At 35.2% G+C, this 23,356-nt stretch overlaps 1 protein-coding gene across 2 annotated transcripts in view; it reads right to left on the bottom strand.

The window, feature by feature from the left end:
- The window catches only part of NOX4 (NADPH oxidase 4), a gene marked incomplete at both ends in the record, with an annotated part of 141,034 nt that overhangs the window by 15,285 nt on the left and 102,393 nt on the right, over window positions 1–23,356 (bottom strand). The window contains 3 exons of one of the 2 annotated variants that reach the window (XM_079709503.1): window positions 1,119–1,227; window positions 2,780–2,899; window positions 17,590–17,671. In XM_079709503.1, coding sequence (XP_079565629.1) covers window positions 1,119–1,227; window positions 2,780–2,899; window positions 17,590–17,671 — 311 coding nt within the window. The remainder of the gene's footprint in view (window positions 1–1,118; window positions 1,228–2,779; window positions 2,900–17,589; window positions 17,672–23,356) is intronic. The other variant, XM_079709504.1, reaches the window with a different exon arrangement.

Below are 23,356 nucleotides of genomic sequence, written 5' to 3'. Positions count from 1 at the left end.
TTGGTGAGCCCCAGAAATCTGCACTTTTTTTTAATTGCAGTAAAATATACATAGCATAAGACTGATCACTTTAACTGTTTTTTAAGTATACAGTTGATTAGCATTAAATACATTCACATTGTTGTGCAACCATCACCACCAATCCATTTTCAGAACTTCTTCATCTTCCCAATCTGAAACTCTGTGTCCATTAAACAGTAACTCCTCATTTGTCCTTCCTGGAAACCTGGCAACCACCACTCTACTTTTTGTCTCTAGGAATTAGACTACTCTATGTGCCTTATATAAGAGGAATCACACAACAGTTGTCCTTTTGTGTCTGGTTAGATAGTAATAAGTTTATAGAAAGCAATGTGCAGAACAATACAAATAGTATGGTAGAATGTATAGAATGCTCGAGAGTTACATCTGGTTACAAAGATTGGGTGGGGATTTTGCTTCATGTGGATTATTAGAAAAATCTGTAGCAAGATGCATATGTGTATTACTTGAATAACTTAAAAAATAAAGATAGATACATTAATAGATAAGTAACAGGTTACATGTAGGATAGACGGAAATGCCTGTTTTCATCTCTGTAAGGAATAAAACTTAGAATTTGGGATTTTTGAAATTCTGTATACTGTGCCAAAAGTCTGCTGATGATCCAACTTGGAATATCAAAGGTGGAGATAAGAGATAAGAGATACTAGAACAAATAAGAGATACTAGAACAAAGGATGAAAGGTGTAATAGTAATTGCCTGTTGATGTTTTCCTCTATCTGTCCTCTGTCACAGTCTCATATGCATTCACATTTGCATGCATATGTATCCTATATGCATACATCACCAGCCATATGCATACATTTCTATGTTAAAACATTCCATGTTAAAATATGTTCTAGATATACACACAAATTCACAGATACCAATATCTGAAAAGATGTGTACCAAATTATTAACAGATGTCACCTCTTTTTTTTTTTTTAAGTTTAAGGGATTTTTTTCCCTCCTCACTACTTATCTGCATATTTTCTGGTTTATTCTATAGTGAGCACTTATTACTTTTACAATTTGAAATAAAATAATTTATTTTAAATTTAGAAAGCTGCAAAAGTAAAAACAAACCTAATTTTACCTTGTTATACAACACACATAGTAAGTCTGCAAACCAACGGAAGGATTGGATGTCTCTGCACACCCAAATAAAATACAGTCTTCTAAGCCTGTATGGTTTCCAGTCATCCCTTTAAAATTAAAATAACATGATAGTGATTATGATGGCAAAAAAATTAAGAATCCCTATATACTTGAAATTTTGCTTCTCATTAGTAAGCAACCTATAGAAAAAACAGTCATTTACATTCTAGCATCTGACATACCACTTACTTTAACTCCCAAATTTATTTAAAATGCAATATACTGACTCAAAGATATGATATACTCCATGAATTTAAGTGTTCATGCTTGTGGATATTATATGCATATCACCCATTTCCATTTGAAGGCAATAAACTAAACTCCTGGATTAGAATAATATCAGCTCTGCATCTCAGGAAAAGAAAGTTCTCTATTTTCAGTGAATTCTACCATTCAACAGGGCTCCAATGGTCATCTTGCCCTGGTTTCCAAGCAAAATGAGCCAAAACCATTCCAGAAAGTTGGTTGTTTACCCCCTTCTTAATAATTGTTAAAGAAAGAGATTTCACAACCACCTACTATGTAATGCATTCTAGCAACTCACAATTCCAAGTCTGGATTCCTCCTTATAATTATGAAGTAGGCTTGAGGTTAAGAAAATATGCTTCCTTTTTTTAAACTTTAGGTGTCCAAATACCTTGCAAAACGTTTTCAGAAACAATTTCTGGTTTGGAATATAGTTATTTTTTGAAGAACCTCCAAAAAGTCCCAAATTTATATCAAGTATTTAAAATTGAAATAAAATAGCATTCAAACACATCACTTCAACTTATTATTTCTTTTTTAGTACTTCATAAAACAAAATTTTAATGCAAATTGTGTTTTCTTTAAAAGTGAACAGAGTAGATTTTGTTTGTGGGTTTCATGATAATTACTGTCCATTAATTTTTGCTTATAATCCTAGAACTAAAATAACTGAATAAGTATATCCTGGTTAAGCAATCTTACCTTTGAAATTTTTATTCTTCAGTCTGTTATAAATTTGCTGAGTAACAGACCAAGGAATGATGTGCTCACTTGTCATCTCCTCAGAAAGGCTTTCCCTGACCACACTTCTAAAATAACCTGGGCCCTTTATTTCTATACCCCATTAATCTCTCTTCTCTTCATCATAGTTCTAATATTTTCTGAAGTAATGTTATGTATGAATTTTTCACTGGTTTATTTTCTTCCTGCCCCATTTGAATGTAAACTTTTTAAGGGCAGAGACTCTCTTTAGTCATTGCTGTATTACCAGAAACTATAAGATCAATCAGCACATAGGTGCTCAAAAATATTTGTTGACTAAATGCATTAGTAATGCCACTTGCCCCTGATGAGAAAGAAAAGAAACAGAGGCTGGTGGAATGACTTTAACAGAGGAAAAGGACAGAGGAATGCATAACTGTGATACTGACGTTATTCTACAAGAGAACACGCTGAAAGCCATAGACCACGTATTGAGAATCACTCAGTTATTCCCCTTATCAGTCAGTAAATGGAGTTCCTTGAACAATAAGTAAAAGAATTCTGGAAGGAATTACTTCTTACTGAAAGAGAGCTGTCTGAAATATTTACAGTTCTCTACTTGGACTAACATAATGGATCAAAATGACATACAGCAGAGTGTTGAGTATTGATGCAAAAGGAGTTACTCCAATGCCTCCAGCCACGCAGAGGCTAACCTCATAGTTCAGTGAGTCTTCAAATGGACTTCCAAAGGGACCATCAATGTAGAGCCTGTGGAGAAGGCAGACAAAGGTGGAAAAAATGAAAATGAGTTAAATTAAATTTCTATAATATGCGCCAAACATGATAAATCTAGTGTCTAGGCTTTGTGATGGCTCGGGCCTCATTTCATTGTTTCTCATAGTGATAAGCTTAAAGGAACAAGAAGTGTTGTTTATGAACTGTCAGTAATAACACAAGCACATCTGTTTCAAAGCATGGGTATTTTGAGGGAAACATTCATTTAAAGTGTAGGGAAATGTATATAGGACCATGACAGTTAGCTAAGGGCTAGTTAAAGCTTTGATCTATTTTATTACTATATTGGACTAAATTAAAATATCTTGTGTTATTGTGTCTAAATTCAATAATATTATTCACCATGGTAAAGACAGCAGCAGAAATATTTCCTGAAACGTTTACCATGTGAACAGAAAAGAAATTAAGCCTGTTCCTCTTCTTGCCCTGGTTAGTTTTATTAGTATAGAAATAGGCAGAGCACAACCTCAAAGGAATCTTTGATTACTCTACTTGTGATTGTATATTCAAATGTACGTGTGTATGTGTGTGAAATCCTTCTTAACTACAATGAAACTTTAAAATCGTTCACTCGATATTCATCCTCCCATTCTTTCTTGCTTTTTTTTTTTGATTGAAGTATAGTTGATTTACAATGTTGTGTTAGTTTACAGTAATTCAGTTATACATATATCTGTTCTTTTTCAGATTATTTTCCCTTATAGGTTATTACAAAATATTGAATATAGTTCCCTGGGTTATACAGTAAGTCCTTGTTGGTTATCTACTTTATATATAGTAGTGTGTATATGTTAATCCTAAGCTCCTAATTTATCCCTTCCCCCCTTCCCCTTTGGTAACCATAAGTTTGTTTTCTATGTCTGTGGGTCTATTTCTGCTTTGTAAATAAGTTCATTTGTATCATTTTTTTTAGATTCCACATATAAGCAGTATCATATGATATTTGTCTTTGTCTGGCTTACTTCACTTAGTATGATAATCTCTAGGTCCACCCATGTTGTTATAAATGGCATTATTTCATTCTGAGCCATTATTCATGGCTAAGTAATAGTCCATTGTATATATATACCACATCTTCTTTATCCATTCATCTGTTGATGGACATTTAGGTCTCATTCTTGCTTAGTAACAAAACATTAACGTTATTCAGGGAAGCAAAGTGCCCAGCCAAAATACAACATTTCCCAGACTGTCTTGCATCTATTTCGGTTGTGTGACTGTTATGCCTAATGTGATATAAATGGAAGTGTAGTTAGGAAAACTGGAAGATTACTTGAAGGAAGCTGTCTCAGTTGAAAGTTGCATCTCTATCCCTGTCCCCTTCTTTCCTCCTTCCTGGTGCCTGAAATGTTGACTTGATGGTCTAAACACTTATGATGACTACAAAATTGCCATACCCTCTATGGACTGCTTAGTTCCAGATATCTTTATGTTAAAAAAAAAGACCCACATATATAAAACACTGCCATTTTAAAGCTTTTTTCCTATTACCAAAAAAAACTTTCTTAAAAAATAGTAACTGTCCAGGGCTTCCCTGGTGGCACAGTGGTTAAGAATCTGCCAGCCAATGCAGGAGACATGGGTTCGAGACCTGGTCCGGGAAGATCCGGAGCAACTAAGCCCGTCCACCACAACTACTGAGCCTTCTCTCTAGAGCCCGCGAGCCACAACTACTGAGCCCGTGTGCCTACAGCCCGTGCTCTTCAACAAGAGAAGCCACCTCAATGAGAAGCCCATGCACCGCAACGTAGAGTAGCCCCTGATCGCCGCAACCAGAGAAAAGCCTGTGCACAGCAACGAAGACCCAACATAGCCAAAAATAAAATAAATAAAAAATAAAAATTAAAAAGTTAAAATAAAAAATAAAATAAAAAATTTTAAATCTAGCAATTTAATTTAAAAAAACAGTATATAAAGGTAAAAAATAAATATTTTTTCTTACTTGGCATTAAGTGGATAATAAAACTGAACAACTTTATAGTGTTTTAAAGTTTACAAAACACATCTCTATAAAGTTCTGATTTGATCTCAGATCAATCCTGTGTTTGGCAAAAATGGACATTCCTCCACATAGTCTATCTGGGTTGATGTCAAAGGAAATGCTATTTTTAATGAAATTTCAGAATATAACAAGGCTCTGGGGTAGTGAGATTTTTATAAGAGAATAGCTATCTTTGAACTAAATTAGACAGCCCAAGGATTATTTTTCTAACCAAAATAAATTTATAGGCCTAATCTTTCTGTTTATGTAAAGATACTACATTGTAAAACCAACAGCTTTTTCCTTGACTATTCTGACGTCAATAGAGCTATGTGACTGGCACAGTGCTACATGTATTAGATGAATTATTTGTAATTATTAAACAAGAGTTAAGTGGTATTATTCTACTTCCTCAGTTAGGAAGCTGAGGTTCTAGAAGTTTAAATATTTCCTCAAGGTCACACATCTAAGAAGTGGTTTATATTGACCACCAGAATGAACTCCATTTCTATTTATGAAACCAAACAAATCAAAAGTGTCTTCTTAAAAAAGGAGTTCATTCAAATCCTTTCAACCAGAGAAATAATGAATTGAACCTTTTTTTCACTGAATATTAACTCTCTTTATGTCTGAAAATATTTTTACCTTAAAGTCTATTTTATCTGAAACAATATTTCTTTAGTTAGAATTTCTCTGCTGTATTCTTCACCTTCTTTAACTTTTCAGCCTGTCTTTACCTTTATGTTCTGAGCAAATCTCTTGAAAACAGCTTATTGCCCTGTTTCATTTTCTTATTCCAGTGTGACAGCCTTTTCCTTTGAACTGTAGAATTTAGTTCAGTGATGTTGAATTACGTACCACAGTATCACCTGTACTGTTTGTCCAACTTTTTGTTTCTTCCCCTCCCCCCCCTTTTTTTGACTATTTTTATGTTAAGTGTTGGTCTCTACTTTTACCTTTCTGTAAGTAAATTACGATTTTTCCTAGGGTGAATTTATTTTTATTATGTTGCTTGAGATTCATTGATATCCCTGAATTTGAGCTATTATTTCTTCAAATATTACATCTCCTTCACTCTCTCTTTTTCTCTTTTTGAACCTCTAATGTAAAGGAATGCATGAACTTCTCACTCCATCCACCATACTTCAACCTTTCTTTCACATTTTCCTTGCCTTTGTCTCTGTGTGTTGCATTCTGGATAATTATTTCAGTTCTACTTGACAATTCATTATTCTCTCCATGGCTGCGATAAACTGCTCAAGTTTATGATATTGTATCTCTCACTTCTAGAAGGTCTATTGGTTCTTTTTCAAAAGTGTTTTGAGAAATTTGATTGTCCTTTGTCTCTTAATCATTATTTTAATACTCTCTTTTATTTCTTTTGGCATATTAAATATTTGCTTTATACTTTTTAAATATACAATTTTACTAACATGTGATTTGTTTCATTTTTTAAAAAATACGAGCTCTTTGGTGCCTCATGTATAGGAATACTTTGAGGATTAAAATGTGTCCCTCTAAAAGAGTATTTTCATTTTCCTCTTCCAGGCCACCAAAGGACGCCATGAATCTGGAATCACTTTAAACTAAATTTTTTCTCGGTGTTTAGTGGGTTATATACATATTGTGAATTCAGTGTTTCAATTCAAGTGAGAGGGAGCTTGTGGTTACTAAATATCAGGGGAGATTTCTTTTCTAATTCCCTTCAGAACCAAGGACAAAATAAGTCAATTATCTCTACCACCTCCTTCTGCCGAGCCGACTATTTAATCTCTAGTTTATCCACTGGGCCATTTGCAGGGGTCTCTGATCTGCTCTCCAACCCTTTTCAGAGCCCAAGACTTATCTCTTGTCCACCACCCATATGGCCTGTTAAAACCAGCTCTAACTTTTGGGGATAAATACATATGATGTTAGGAGCAAATAGAGGCTTTAGCACTCACTTCATTTATTCATCTAGGTAGGACATTCCTTATGGGTTACCACCCCAAGCAATTATTTTTATTTCCTACCATATCAAACATGTATTAAAATTACTAATGTTTGTGTGCTTAGATTTTTAGGCTTTCTATACTAGTAAGATTATTATTGAACATCTAGTATGTTTATTTTTCACTCTTAAATAAACACATACACATACATAAACATATAGGTGGATCCCCACTATTGGAATTAGTTCCTATAGAAAGTTAAGGAGAATTTGTTTTTGCCCTTTGATTTTTTTTTTTAATTGTGCTGGCTAACTTAGGCTTGATCTGCTAATACGTGACTTGAAATGCTTATTAATATGCAAAAACTAGTTCAAATAATATAAAAGAAAAGCTACCAAGCTCTTCAAACTGTGCACACACTAGGTAGTTAACTGGAAACATGAATTATAAGCTGACCAACCCCTAGTGAATCTTCAAGTAAAACACCTAGCCACATTTCACACTCCATTCCAACATATATTTAAACCCAGCTGCAAGCCACACTAAAATAAAATTACCTCTGAAAGCTTTTAGAGGGAATATATTCAGTTAAAATAAACACTTTAAGATTGAGTTTAGATCTTTAGTTTAGACTTTTATACTACTTCAGCCTTTCCAACAAAGAGTGCTATTTTTTAAATTGTATTTAATTTGGAATGTTATTTATTAAGATGATAACCGAATCTTTTTATTTTCTGTCCACTTATCTGCATTTAGGTGCAAATATTTTACAATTTCTTTTTCTCAAACAAATCATTCCATCCCTTTCCTAGCTTTCTTCTTTTTTGCATGTGGCAACTTATCCTCCTGCTGAAAGCAAGGTGTATAGCTCGCTGGCTTATTTGCTGGCTAATTTTAGTGTGAATAAACTCTTAAACCTCAAATTTATTTATGCTATATTTTGTTTTGTCATTTCTTTTCCATTAGTGTAGAGAGCTCAATTCAATTAAGAAATAGAAGTAAAATGTCATTATTATGCATCTCGTCTTCACAGGCCAAAAAAAAAAAAAAAATAGAGAGTGTAGGGGAAGAAACAGAAAACGTGGGACAAATAATGAGTACAAAATAATTCTGTAGAATGTAATTCAACATAAATGAGCTAACATCTTCAGCTCAACGGGAAAGATTGTCAGACTAAAATAAGACAATAAAATTGAGTCATGGGTTTTTTCAAGAGACTCAGCTAAAAAATAGGGTACAAAAAAGTTGAAAGTTAAAGAATAAAGATATAGAAGGAAAATTTATTTGAAAGTAAAATATTTGTAGTCAACACTTAGTTCAGATAAAATAGACTTTAAGGAAAAAACATTGTTACAGATATGATGTTACTAATCATTGGTAATTCAGCTCGGTGGGGTGTGCTTTCAGATTTTCCTTTGTTATCAAAGATAGGAGACCATGAGGCAAGAGACTTCCTTATTCTACTCTCTTCTTTTCTGTTCAGCATACTGAGCACTCCTCTCTTCCCTGGTTACAGATGTGATAAAATTTGACCTTGAAAGGGATGAAAAGCCTTTCATTAGGCTTTGGCTAATATGTAGTATGTTTCCATCCAAAGTGTGGTTCTTGGACCAATAGCATTAATTTTATATGAGAACTTGTTAGAAGACAGAATTTTAGATCCAACCTCAGACTTACTGAATCAGAATCTGTGTTTTATTAAGGCCTCTGGGTGGTTTGTAAACACATTAAAGTCTGAGAAGCACTGCTCTAATGCGTCTTTCCAGAGAATTCCATTAATGTTGATAATAAAGTGAGATTTTTCCCTCTATTTTTCTTTTGTATTCTGTGAATATTATCTTATTCGAAACTTTACAGAAAGTGATGATTTAGTTATTTCAAGATCTGGAGGGTAATGTCTGCTACCTGAATGTGAATCTTCCCCAAAATTGTATGATCAATAAGGAATGCAAATAAAATCATACATAATTCATATCAACATTACCAGGAGACAGAGAATAACTATTGTAGAAAAATGGTCACTAAATACCAACAGAAAAAAAGAAAGTGGCTGAAAAGGAAGACAGGCAAGTAATGTCATATATATATATATATATATATATATATATATATATATATATATATATATATATATATATATATATATATATATAACTGTTGACTCTGAAATCAAAACCAAAACAATGACACAGAACTATATTTAAAAATATAATCCAAGAAAGTAAGAGTTCAGAAATATCATCAACAAAATCTCAACCTATAAAGTTAGACAGCCTTTGGGAATTAAGTGTAATATTACCATATTTTGTGAGTATATGGATTTTAATATTTTGTCTCACCTTCCTCTGCCACCATTTTTCTCCTCCCTAGGTGATTCTGGAATAACAGAACCCTAAAATGCTGGATTTCAGCTGTGACACAACTTACCAGCTGCAATATTTTTCAGACAGAAAGAAATAATCACTCTACTGCTATAAGTTTCTATCATTCTAGCTTCTATGCTTACGCTTTGATTGATTAGAGGCTTTTAATAAACAAGAGGTAAATTATATAAGTAAGATAAACTCATAGAATAAATGGGTGTAACAAACAAAATACTACACATGAATGTGCTTTGAAAACAATAAAATGCCATAAAAAATAAAACATATTTTTATAAATACAGCTAGCCCTATTGTCTAGGAATCACCAGATTTTCTCCTTGGGTTTTACTACTAACTCAAAAACCCAGGAAAACCAGGACACTGTTAAAATAGTTTAGCTCAGTTGTTATCTCCAGTTGCTGGCGTACAATAGGCACTAAAAAATTTTGGTTGAAAGAAGTACTGAAAGAATAAAATATGCTCAACATGTTCATTTGCCTTTAATTTAGAGATAATACGCTTGCAACCTCATTCACTAGAGGGGAGAATGCTCACACTAGGGTAAAATTTTCTGTTCTCAAAACTTTCACAGCAATTACTTTCAGTACAGAGATTTTAACAGCAAAAAATAACCTTTTAAAATCCAAGTAGGAGGGAAAATTGCAACTTAAAAGAGCTATTAAAGAAAATTTAAGGAAGATGAATAAAACTATGTGTTTACTATATAGTAATATAGTAAATTAGAATGTAGGCTCTAAATCGAGTTTAAATCGTGGCTTCACCAGCTAGTAGCTATGTAACCTTGAGCAAGTTACCTATCACTTTGTACCTCAATTAGACTCTTTGTAAACAGGAGGTGATGTAAATAATACACACCTCACTGGTTATTGTAAGGATTAAATGAGATAATTCAGGCAAGGTAAAGACCACTGGTTGTCTACCCTTTATCTGTTTTCTCTCCCTTATTCCCAATTGGTGGTGGCATTACAGTAATATATCCACTTGAGAAAAAAAAAATGACTGTATTTCCCACCCTTTCTTACAAAGACATAAGACCCACTTTAGGGTAATAAGATGTAAGATGTTTGAGGTTGGGGTTCTGAGCAGCTCCTTGAAAAGGAGGATGCTGACTCAGCTTGCCTGCACCTTTTATGTCCTCTGCTCTTCTTTCTTCTGTCTGGAAAGAGAATACGATGGCTGAAGCTGAAAGAGGCATCTCACAATCGAGAGAAGGAAAGGGGAGTTGCAGACACCTCAGATGTAATATGCTGACCCTGAATTAATATAAGCGACCACTTACCTTGGTACTTCTTGTCACATGGGAAAAACGAGCCCTCATCACTTTTAGCTATGTTTCTGTTTTATGTAGTTGAATGCAAATATACTTGATAAAACTTTTATCATGGTGCCTGGACATAGTAAGCATGTGATAAATGTTAGATTTTATTATTAAGAATAAAGAGTTATAATTTACATACGTTTAATGCTGGTGCAAATGTACATTTCTGGAAAATTATTTGCCTTTGTTATCTTCATCTGATTAACTTTTACTTTAAAAATGATTCTAATTTTTAAAAAAATCAAAAACTATCAGAGACCCTTACCTCCCAAAACCTAAAATAAGGTATCATAATAATAGATACTCCTAATTGAACATTAAATTTAACCCAGGACCTACCTAAATGTTCTATATACACCTTCACTCCTAATTCACACAACAACCTTCAGAGGAAGGTATAATCTCCCTTTTACTGGGATGGGAACCAAAACTCAAAATGTTAAGTAATTTCCTCAAGGCCAAGTTTCTATTAAGAAGCATTATTAAATTTCTTGTAAGACTGACTCCAAAGCTCATCTTCTTAATGATCACATATTAATGATTACAGTCAATTAGAAATTATTTTGGTTAGGGATAATACATAAAGGCAAAACAAAATATGAAAAGGGCACATTGTATCAAGGAACTCCTGGAAATTCCTGCTTTGCAGGATGGAAGGGTTCAGAGCCATCCTTCATATAACAGTTGTTTCTTGGAAAAAGGTGAATGTGATTAACTGTTTCCCTGGAAAGGACAGTTGCAGTTTTAGACCATTCCTTTCCCAGGAAGTAATCATATCAATAAAAACAACAAGGAGTGGGAGGGAGTTAAAAAGCTTGAGAAAGTCTTTGAAATCTTTCTCTAATGGTCCTCAAATGCTAGTGTGCATCTGAATTGTTTGGAGGACCTGCTATAAAACACAGAGTGCTGGCCTCCACCCCCAGATTTTCTGTGTCAGTAAGTCTGGGGTAAAGTCTGAGAACTTGTGTTTCTAACAATATCCCATGTGACATTGATGGTGCTAGAAGAGCAGGTAGGAGGATAGAGAGTGAGCTGGTGCAGGTGGGGATTTTAAATATGGTGACCCAGGCAGGCCCTTAACATTTAAGTTAAGACTGAGTGGGAGGCGGTGGGTAGTGGTCCACACTGCTTAGACTTTAGGAACAACTTAAGGAAGAAAACTTCACCAGCAGAGGGCTAAGAAATCTCCATAATTAACGAGTGAGTGATTAATACATAATACAATCTCATGCATAAATAAAAGCAACATTGTTCGAAAAACTGCTTTGATTGATGTCTGTTTCTTGGAGTTCTGAATCATTTAATCAAGATTTTCCAACAGAAACCATTAATTAATTTAGGGGCTGCAAGGAGAAAAATTCTTTGGCTAGAAGTTCCCATAAAACAAGTATATTATCAAAATTATACTACCATAACCATTATGAATAATTCATTTTAACTGCTTTTTTAATATTCATTTTTACTATAGGCTCATAAAGTGTTTCTAAAATCATAGCTTAACTTTGATAATATCTGACTCTTCTAGAGCTGAGAATTTTGTTGAGGAGCTATATATCACCTTATGCAAAAAGGAGGTTGTTTCTATCCAAGGATGTTAAGATAGGATTTTAAGATTTTTAACAAAGGAAGAATTTCAGGCCACTTTCTCTCTCAACTGATAGACAATTTCTGAGTCAAAGACAAATAAAAAATTAAAAAACTAAAAACAGCTGGTGTCTGAGAAGATGTATGACAGCTGAGAATGCAGGATGAGGCAGAATAAAGAAAGTAAATAGCTCGCAAAGGCACTAGATGGAGAATCCAATATGCTTAACTTAATCTCCTAGAAAGTGTTTACTTCCTCAACTTGTTCTAAGGTTTCAGCTTCCTGACCTCCCAGCTACAGGTTCATCTTGGCCCCATCCTGAACCAGTTCTTATTTGAGTCCAGAACCAGTTATTCTCTCACTCAGCACAGGGGCATCCTTATTCCTTGTCCATTAGTCTTGCACTAACAGAGTTCTTTGACTTATCATATGTCTGAGCAGAATCTTCACAATTTCAGCAATGCCTCAGTTTTTGTAGAATTGTTCAGTGTTTTTTGTTTTTTGGTGGTCCACCTTGCTTTTGCAGTCCTGATGGCAGAGTTTTTACTTGTGAATCCCAGCCCAGGGGCTGGGACCTACTAGCTATGGATAGATCAGCTTAATTTTGACATTATGTTTGCCTAGATTCGAAAATATTCAAGAATTAAGAATCCTAAAAATATCAATTTTTTTAGATCTCCTGCCAGCCAGGTGTTGGAATATCATCTACTAAATAAAAGAAAACCTAAGTTTAGGGATGAGAAAATGAGAGACAGTAATCCTTTAATATTATGTACATTATGAAGAATGTTATGACTAGCTGTGATTGTGGAAACTACTAGAACAGCTGTGCATCCGTCATAAGCAAGCCCACAATAGAAAGAGTCCCTTCCTGAGTAATCACTGTGCAATCAGATCCCATCACCCAGAGCCATCATTGTTGGGCAGAACATGTCTGTTCTGGCAGTATCTAGACTGGAATGAAGACACTAAAGCAGACCATGGGGTAGAACCTCACCACCCTGCCCTGAGGTGAGGCATAGCTTTGGGAAAAGGTAGAATAGAGCTGGGAATGGGGATACTAATGAGAATTCACATTTGCAAAGGCTCAGATACTTTACATCATTTTATTTAACAATCACAAAGCTTTATGAGGTAGAATTATGCCAGGCACTGTGTGTTCCTCAAAGCAACACTAGAGGGAAGGTACTTATCTGTCTATCTACCCACCCATCCCTAGTTCTTGACACAGAGCTCCTAAACTCTTTACATATGGGTACTAGGAAAATCTTTTATTCTAGTATTTAGTCTTTGACTCATTCCTGACACAGAGTTCCTAAGACCTTTGTAATTTCCTTAATGATAGGAGCATCTGACACAGAGTTCCTATATTCTTGGAATTTCCTGATTCTAGGAATGTCTCTTGTTCTGATGAGACAATTCTTGGTGGGCTCCAGGATGCGGCTGGTCACCAGAAATGCCAGGCCATGATTAGAAGCTTGGAAGTTTCAGCTCCACCCCCCTATTCTCTGGAGAGGGGAGAGGAGCTGGAAATGAAGTTAATAACTGACCATGCCTCTGTGACGAAGCCTCCATAAAAAGGGGTTTAGAGAGCTCCCAGGTTGATGAACACATCTACATGCCAAGGGGGTGGTGGATGCCAACTCTATGGGGACAGAATCTCCTGCACTTCAGATACTTCCAGACTTCACCTTATGTATCTCTTCATCTGGCTGTTCATCTGTATGCTTTTTCATATCCTTTATTGTATAATAAATCCGTAGGTGTTTCCCTGAGTTCTGTGAGCGAAGGACAGAATACAAGGAGAGGGTCATGGGAACCCTGATTTGTAGCTAATTTGGGCAGAAGCTGTAAGTAACTTGGGAACCTACTACTTGTGATTGGCATCTGAAGTGGGAGTGAGCAATCTTATGGGACTGAACCCTTAAGCTGTAGGGTCTGCAACTAACTCTGGTTAGTGTCAGAATTGAATTGAATTGCCAGACACCCATCTGGTATCAAAGAATTGGTTGGTGCGGGAAAAACTCCCACGTACCTGGTGTTAGAAGTATTGTATGTGAGAGTAAAGGAGAAACAGGGAGTTTTTCCTGTAGTGCTAATATTGTATTTGAAATAGAGGGAAAACAAATCATGTTCAGAAAGACTTCCCACTTGTCCTCAGTCATGGGGACTGTAAGCCAGCATGCAATACAAGTGAAACTGCTTGAATTCCTTCCTTGAAGTCCTTCCTCTTCCCTTCCTTCCCCTCACCCTTTCATCCTCTCCCCCGTCTTCTGTTTGTCCAGTAGTCATCTCATTCTCCTGATTGTGCCTCCTAACATTCTCAGACATCTATCTGCTTTTCCCTATTATGATTATGACAGAATTGATCCTTTATCCCTTCCCTCCTGAATATGAAATATGATCTCTCAATGAACCACCCACTTTCATGGTTCCATATGCTGTTATGCTCTTTGTTCCATCTATAAAAAGCCTCTTCATCTGGTTCCATAGCACTTGTCAAGATTTTCCCCAAAGGGAAAATTAAACTTTACATGAATTGCCTAGACAGGAAGGCACTTTATCTTCTCTTCTCCGATTGAATTTAGTACGTCTCTATAATTTATAGGACTTATCATATTATTATAATTAATTTCTCCATTAAACTCTGATTCTGCTTTTCCCCCATTGGACTCTAGGTCCCTCAAAGCTATATACTATGTCCTAATTATTTTTGTATTTTCAGTAATTATGACTGCTTCTGGTGCATGTAGTTTTTCAATAAATATTTGAAGAATGGAAAAATGGACAGATGAATAAATGAGAGGCAGTATAGCACAATTAGGTATAATTTGGGGGCCAAACAGACCTGGGTTTGAGACCCAGCTCTGTCATGTGACTTTGGATAAGTCACTTAACCCCTTTAAATTTTCGTCCCTTAATCTGTAAAATCTGTAAAATTGGGAAAATGGTTCTACCTAACTCATAGGGGATGGTAAAGATTAAATGAAATAATGCATATAAAGCACATAACACAATCCTGGCATGTAAAAAGTGTTAAATGTTGCTATTTTTTATTACAAATGAGAATAACTTCGCTCAGGTAACAAATATATTACAAGTGTGCAGATTGAACAAAAATTACTGAAGTGGGAGGGAGGGTCTCTGGAAGAAGAGGAACTCAAAACTTTCTTTGGGAAGAGAAAGGAAGACAATTTGGAGAATAGATGACATCTGGAAAGGTCATCTGAGGCTCTGCAATTTAAGTATATTACTCAAATCACTGTTTTAAGCCATTTTTAAACAGCCCATTGGAAATGACATTAAGTTGAGACATTGCTTTTATTGTCCAAATAATCAAGGTTGTCCTCTGGTGGCAAACCAAGACAAAAAGAAAGAGCTCTGAATTTTGTCATAAATAGTATTCCCCTCTCTAAGCAGTTCTGACATTAAGCATTCCAGAAAATTTGATCTTTATGAGAACCAAAGAGAGATACGTGACATTTTATTCCTGGTTTCCACAATATTTTTATATGTATTATGATTAAATTTTCAGAGCCATTGGAATATGTTTTGCTGGCCTAATTGCCAACATGGTTGCAAGTCATTTGTGAGTAAAATTATGCCAAATGTCTTCAACCATTTTACATCCCGAAGCTGCATTTACAAGGATAAGAATATTTATAGCTACCGTCTATTCTAAATACATTATAAACCTAAAGACTTCACAGTTAATAATGACGATGACAGCTAAGAAATGAGCAACAAAACTTAAGCTCATTATCTCCATTTCTTTCCTCTAACCTATGAATCAATATTTACTTTCTATTAAGTATTCATTCATTTCCTGCTTTTCACTCATCTATTTCTGACACATCTATTCCTGCTCTGTGAATTTTCATGGTGCAATGTCTTCTATGACATTTTGATGAGAATGGATGTGCCCGGTTTTGGCAATGGGTCAACTTTGAATTCAGGAATGTAATAATGTGACTAAGTAGCATTATTATATTTTAGAACAACGTTCCCCAGCATCATCGCATGTAACGTTTTTTAAAAAATGGTTTTCCCTTAAAAAACACATGTACACACACATTTCAAGAACTAGTCAGTTCTCTTCATGAATTTTTTCCCTAAATAAAAGACACCTTTTTCCATGTTTCATTATCTGTTAGGTGTCTCTATAAGATGCTCAAGATTATAGGGACACTATGGTCACTAGAGAACCCACCTCCAATCCAAATTACCACTGTCCATTCATCAGCCTATATTAACCAGTGTAGAGTGAGTCTCACTGAAAGAAGGTCAGCTACATTATCCTCTGTAAATATCACTCTGTGACACCATGTAATATAGGGCAAATAAGTCACTTCTTAACCCATATTTTAGCTCTTAAAACGTATTTCTCACAAATGGAGTCTATATTCAATGAGTCAGTAAAAGAATCAGAATAATCTTAATGTAGAGCAAATGTAAATTGATACAGCCACTATGGAGAACAGTATGGAGGTTCCTTAAAAATCTAAAAGTAGAACTACCATACGACCCAGAAGTCTCACTACTGGGCATATACCCTGAGAAACCCATAATTCAAAAAGAGTCATGTACCACAATGTTCATTGCAGCACTATTTACAATAGCCAGGACATGGAAGCAACCTAAGTGTCCATCAACAGATGAATGGATAAAGAAGATGTGGCACATATATACAATGGAATATTAGTCAGCCATAAAAAGAAACGAAATTGAGTTATTTGTAGTGAGGCGGATGGACTTAGAGTCTGTCATATAAAGTGAAGTCAGAAAGAGAAAAAACGAATACCGTATGCTAACACATATACATGGAATCTAAAAAAAAAAAAAAAAAGGTTATGAAGAACCTAGGGGCAAGACGGGAATAAAGACACAGACCTACTAGAAAATCGACTTGAAGATATGGGTAGGGGGAACGGTAAGCTGAGACAAAGTGAGAGAGTGGCCTGGACATATATACACTACCAAATGTAAAATAGCTAGCTAGTGCTATAAATAGCACAGGGAGATCAGCTCAGTGCTTTGTGACCACCTAGAGGGGTGGGATAGGGAGGGTGGGAGGGAGACACAAGAGGGGGAGGAGATATGGGGATATATGTATATGTATAACTGATTCACTTTGTTATAAACCAGAAACTAACACATCATTGTAAGGCAATTATACTCCAATAAAGATGTTTAAAAATATGTGTATATATATATATATATATATATATATATATATATATATAAATCCTTACGTTTAAAGGATAGAAAACAGGAAACCCAATGAGAGATTAGCTGTGAAGAGTCTGAGCCATTATAGAGCAGGAGATGCTCTAGTTAGTTGGGTTAGGTTTTTCAGGCCTTTTCAGAAATCCTAAAAAGGAAACATTTTTTCTTTGCCCTCCCAAAGTTCACCCATCATTATGCACATTCCCTTTATAATACCTAGGGAACTCCTATTGCTTACTTGGGATAACTTCTAGATTGAATGAATGGCAGAATCTCGGAGTCTTGACTAGATGGAGGAAGTAGTAAATCTCGAAATCGTTCTGTCAAAATAAAAATAAACAACAGGCTATGAAAAAAAGTCATAACATACTTTCAAAATAGAATTATTTCCTATTCTTTTAATTTGTTAACTATTTTGACTGCATATCTTGTATTAGAAATTTACCCACCATTTTATGTACTACCAAAATAGGTTTTTATTTCACTTTAATGACTATGCATATTTTTCTAATTAAGATGTCATAACAACTGCATATATAAAAATAGCAAGTATTCATTAGTATAAACTAATGCTAAAATCTTATAATTGAAAGGTTAGAGGAAACATATATGACCAATAAATATACCAAGAGATGCACAAACTCATTAGCAACCTGGGAAATAAGAATTAAAACCACACACCATAAGATAGCATTCACATTATGTGGCATTCAATTGACAGAAATTAATCTCACAAGACCAAGTGTTAGGATTGCATCAACATAAGCTCTTATATAATTCTGGTGGAAATGCAAGTTGGTGCAATAGCTTTGGAAAACAATTCCGTATTAAGTTTAACTTCTGCATACCCTATGAGCCAATACTTCCTTCCCTAGGTATATACTCTGCAGAAACTTTCAAATATGTCTCAGGCACAAGAAAAAGAATATTCATAGCAGCACTGGTCAGAACAACATAAATGGAAACAACTCAATTGCCTAGGAACAGGAGAATGGATAATTTGTGGTATATTCACACAATAGAATATTCGATGAAGTGAAACAATGAATTCAGTTACAAATAAAAACACAGTGAATCATATTAGTATGATGTTGAGTGAAAAAAATACCAGCAGATTACATATAGAAGAATATTATTTTTTGTTGAGTTAAAAACTAACTAAGCAATGTGTTACTTGGGTATGTTATATATGAAACAAAGAAAACCAGTGAAAAAATGGATGATATACACAATTTAGGACAATGGTTACCTTTTAGAAGGAGTGAGGGGATGAAATAGGAGAAAAGCAAAAAGACAGGTGAAAGAAATTGTTAATAAATTCATATGTATTCACTATAGCATCATAAATCAGTAAATGAATGAATGAGCGAAGGAGAGCCAGAAATTGTCCAATGATGAGAGTGGGTCATGAACCAAGAATCTGATTAATATGATTCTGTACTCATGAATTCATAATGAAGGAAAGAAGGAGAAAGGGAGGAAAAGAAAGAGGAAGAGGAAGAGACAGGGAGGGAAGAAGTGAGACAGGAAGCAGAAAAGAAGAGAAGGAAAAAAAGGAGTGTGGAGAAAGGAAGAATCCTCAGTTCTACCTTAGAAATAGTTACAATGAAAAGCTATCTTCACTGATAGAGTAATCTATCACTCTAATACTGATCCCACATTTCTAGGATTAGATAGTCACTATCTCTAGAGTCATCCCTAGGGAAGGCTTCCTTGATCCCTCCTCTTTCTTTCTTTCTTCCTGCTAAATCTGGAATAGATGGCCCTGCTGGGTATTCCTAGTACACTCTGTGCTATGCTGTCATGGAATCTATCATATTACATTTTTACTGTTATATACATTTGTCTATCCACCCCTCCCCCTCCTCCTAGTAGATGGGTATTGTGCCACCAGGATGCAGAACACTATCTGATACATATTAAGGTGTTAGATAATTATTTGTTGAAAGACTATTTCCGATTTCCATTTTTACTGGATACAGAAAACTGTTTGCCTAGGTTAATCTTAATGCCTTTTAGAAGAGCCCCACTTGTCATCTATCAACCATAAAAAGCCAGGGGACCGGTACTCTAGCCTTGACAGAGTCACACCATCAGGCTGAGAACAGAGTGCAAAGCTGAAACACTGCACTGCAGTAAATCCATCACTAACAAAAGATGAGCAATTTCCACAAAATACTGAAAATCTACACTTGATGATGACTCACCCTTTCCAGGCTACTGAATAGCCAGACGTTAAACATTTGTGAGTACAGCGGTTACCAAGTATGGCTGAGAAACAGGATGTGGATTTTATCCTCATATTTATTAAAATAGATCGAATCAGATGTTTAGCTGACCTCTACTCTGCATTTTGTTTTCACCACTCTGACAGTTCTTACAATACACTTGGAGAGGAACTAAGAAAATTCAAACAGAGGTGGCTGTACCCTACAGTCCACAAATCCAAGAAAGCATACTTTATTTTTTTCTCCTTTAGGCACACTTACTCTTTAATTTGAGTTCATATTTTTTAAAATTAAATTCTATTATTAACTGATATGCTGCTATTTTTCATTAACAAAATTAATGATTATTTCAATGAATGACTAGTAAATTTTTCTGATGACATGATCCATGCTTTTCAGTCTACTTCCCAATTTATGTAGCATTCCATTAAATGAGTGATTTGCGGTGTTTCTTTTTTTTCCTTCTTTTGCCCCCCATTTATGCCTTTCCTAGAATGGGTCTTGAAAAATAAAACCAAAACCCAACAGCAAATATGAACTTTACACATCAAGTAAAGAACTGTTCAGTCAAACAGCTATATTAAATATGATATATCCTTGGGTGCTGAAAATTAATATGTTAAAGTTTTACTGAATGTTTCCCAAACTGATTTAAATGCAAAGAAAAATCAGAATTATTAATAAAATAACCATAATATAATATAATACTGCTATAGATTATCCTTGTTTATATAATCATAAAACTCATTTGATTGTAAATCTGGGAGAAAATCTCTGGAGATGACATTATACTGATAGGACTAATAAACAAACAAAAACCCAGCCTCTACACACACAGCAAAAGTAGCATATAAGAGATCATTTATTAAGCTACCCAAACTATGAAATCTATAATTAGTATTCCTACATCTGGAGCATCCTTTAATCTGAGTATCATAAATGCAAGGAATACCAAGTGAACATGAAGACTCTTGAGTAGCTAGCGCGACTGTCAAAAAAAAAAGTTCACATATACACAAACAGAAAATATACACAGTACCTTAAAACTGTCCTTTTTAAATTTTCCATTTTTATACCATATGTATAAATTCCTAAATGAGAATAATTAACTTTTTCCCATAAAAGTATAATGATTGCTTATTTTTTCTTTATGAGAATAAAAATAAATGATAAAAATTATCCTTAGAAAAGTCCAAGTAAATGAAAAATTGTTTCAAATGCTTATATTAATCCTTCTTTAGTCTCCTAAATTTCAGCTATTTAATTAGCATCCCACTCTTTATCTGATGCTAAGGAAAAGACCAAAATAAATGGATGTTTCCTTTGTTAGATAGCAAAAATTTTAAAATAATTCTTCTTTTCTTAGAGTAAAATGTCACACCAGCTGATCTGCTTTCTCAGTAGGCCCAAAGTCTGTTTCTTAAGAAAATGGCAGTTATCCAAAAACTAGAGCTCAGTCCTTTCACAGGGTTTCTTAGAACAATTTCATTAAAGCCACTGAAAAGAACCAGAGGATTTACTGCAAAGTGATATTTTGATGAGCTGACTAATGATGTAATAATGTCTGACCATAATCTTCTACCAGTAGGGGATATATCTTAATTAACACAAGCTTTTGTAGCCTTTCACCCACTGTTTCTTTCTCTCATTCAATCAACAAAAGGATTCTCAGGCAACCAGACCTGGATGACATGCTGCACACAATTACATTAATTTGGGTTCCCTGGACAACCAATTGTGAGACAATATACTTATTTATTTGAAAACAAAGATGAGAAAACTAAAATACTCTTTCCAATTTTTTTTTTTTTTTTTTTTTTTTGTGGTACGTGGGCCTCTCACTGTTGTGGCCTCTCCCGTTGCAGAGCACAGGATCCGGACACGCAGGCTCAGCGGCCATGGCTCACGGGCCCAGCCGTTCTGCGGCATGTGGTATCTTCCCGGACAAGGGCACGAACCCGCGTCCCCTGCATCAGCAGGCGGACTCTCAACAACTGCGCCACCAGGGAAGCCCCTCTTTCCAATTTTAACAAACTTTTTTGTACATTTACTGTGACTCAAATTCTTTATTTTCCCTTTAGTGGAAAATAGGCAATCTGCAATCCTCCCCAACATGCAGAATGTAACAAAAGCAATAAAAAACTGCATAACAACAAAAAACAGTATGCATATATATTCTTGGAATGAAAAAAAATAAAGTCTTCTCTCTACCACTATGATAATAAGGAGGAAGAAACGCAAAAAGCACAGTCAGCAGGTAGCCTCCAGCTGTCAGTTACATCAAAGTCGGCCTTAGGTGCAGGGGAAATGCCTTTCCCAGAACAGCTCAAATCCGGTGACTCAACAAGGCAGGGGTAGTTTAGCTGTACACAGGCAACTCTGATAGGCAAAATTTGTTCCAAAGCTTCCTGCCACTTTGGCTGAGGCTTCATAGAGACTACATGGTGGTTCAAGTTCTTCCTCTACCCAGTTTCACTGCCTTCCTCTTCCCTTCACAGGTGTTGATCTCTAATAAGCATTTTATATTCACAAATTACTTCTCAGAATCAGTTTCTGGTGAACCCAACCTGTAACAGGTGGGCTTGACAGACCTCCACTTTGTACTTAGAGCTTCTGTAGTGTTCTTGGTTACTACTGGGTGAGATGCATCAATGTGTAGTTAAGTCAGAATAAGTCATTTCCTTTCCAGCTCTTTCCAGAGGTAACATAACTAACACCTTCACTGCAATACAGATGCTCATTGTTAAGAAGAATTGCTCTCAGAAATGCCCTCAGACACACATACCCTTGGACAAGTAATACCATCTAATCTGGGCTGATGATGGGAAAAATAAACAAGTGGCCTTTCAGGGCACATAGTATACTAGCCAGATGCACCATGCCCCATGCTGAAGTCCATAAGATGCACACAGCCATCAAGCCTTCAGGTGACAATGTCAGTGGAAATGTAGAAAATTATAATTTAGGTTGGTATGAAAAATGTATAGGAAATAGAGGTTAAACAGTCTAATGTATAGAGTACCCTGAACACTCTTAGTATAGTGGTTTTGGCCCTTATCATGAAATGTAGTAACTTATTTCAACAGTAATAAGCTAAGAAAAGATAATGATTAATTTAGAAGTAAATATTGGGACTTCCCTGGTGGTCCAGTGGGTAAGACTCAACGCTCCCAATGCAGAGGGCCCAGGTTCGATCCCTGGTCAGGGAACTAGATCCTGTGTGCATGTCGCAACTAAGAGTTTGCATGCTGCGACTAAGAAGTCTGCGTGCCACAACTAAGAGGTCCACATGCCGCAACTAAAGATCCTGCATGCCACAACTAAGACCCGGCACAGCCAAAATAAGTAAATAAAATAATTTATAAATAAATAAACATTTAAAAAAATAAAAGTAAATATTAAATTTATTTGTCTTTTTCAAGAAAGTTGGTGATGAACATGCAACTTGAACAAAATATTTGTATTTTGCCATCCACCCTGGAAGCCATAACAATTTCACTGAACACAAGAAAACACTCAAATCTGTTGATAATGAATCAGCATCTACTTCAACAGTTATTCATTATTTTATGAAAAGACTGGTCCAGTGATGATAATTTAACACATAAATATGTAGAAGGTGCAGTAGGTGATCAATGTCATGAAAAAAAGGTAACTTGACAATAACTGGGATCCAGGTGGCTTGGTCTGTGTGCATAGTGCCAAGCTATTCATCAAAAAATAATAAAGCTATTCTAATTTTATAGAATTGCTCTAAAACTGACCATTAATACATGG

This window comes from Hyperoodon ampullatus, assembly GCF_949752795.1.
Source record: "Hyperoodon ampullatus genome assembly, chromosome: 7".
In the NCBI taxonomy this organism is placed as follows: Eukaryota; Metazoa; Chordata; class Mammalia; order Artiodactyla; family Ziphiidae; genus Hyperoodon; species Hyperoodon ampullatus.
This window is presented reverse-complemented; position numbering and strand designations above follow the sequence as displayed.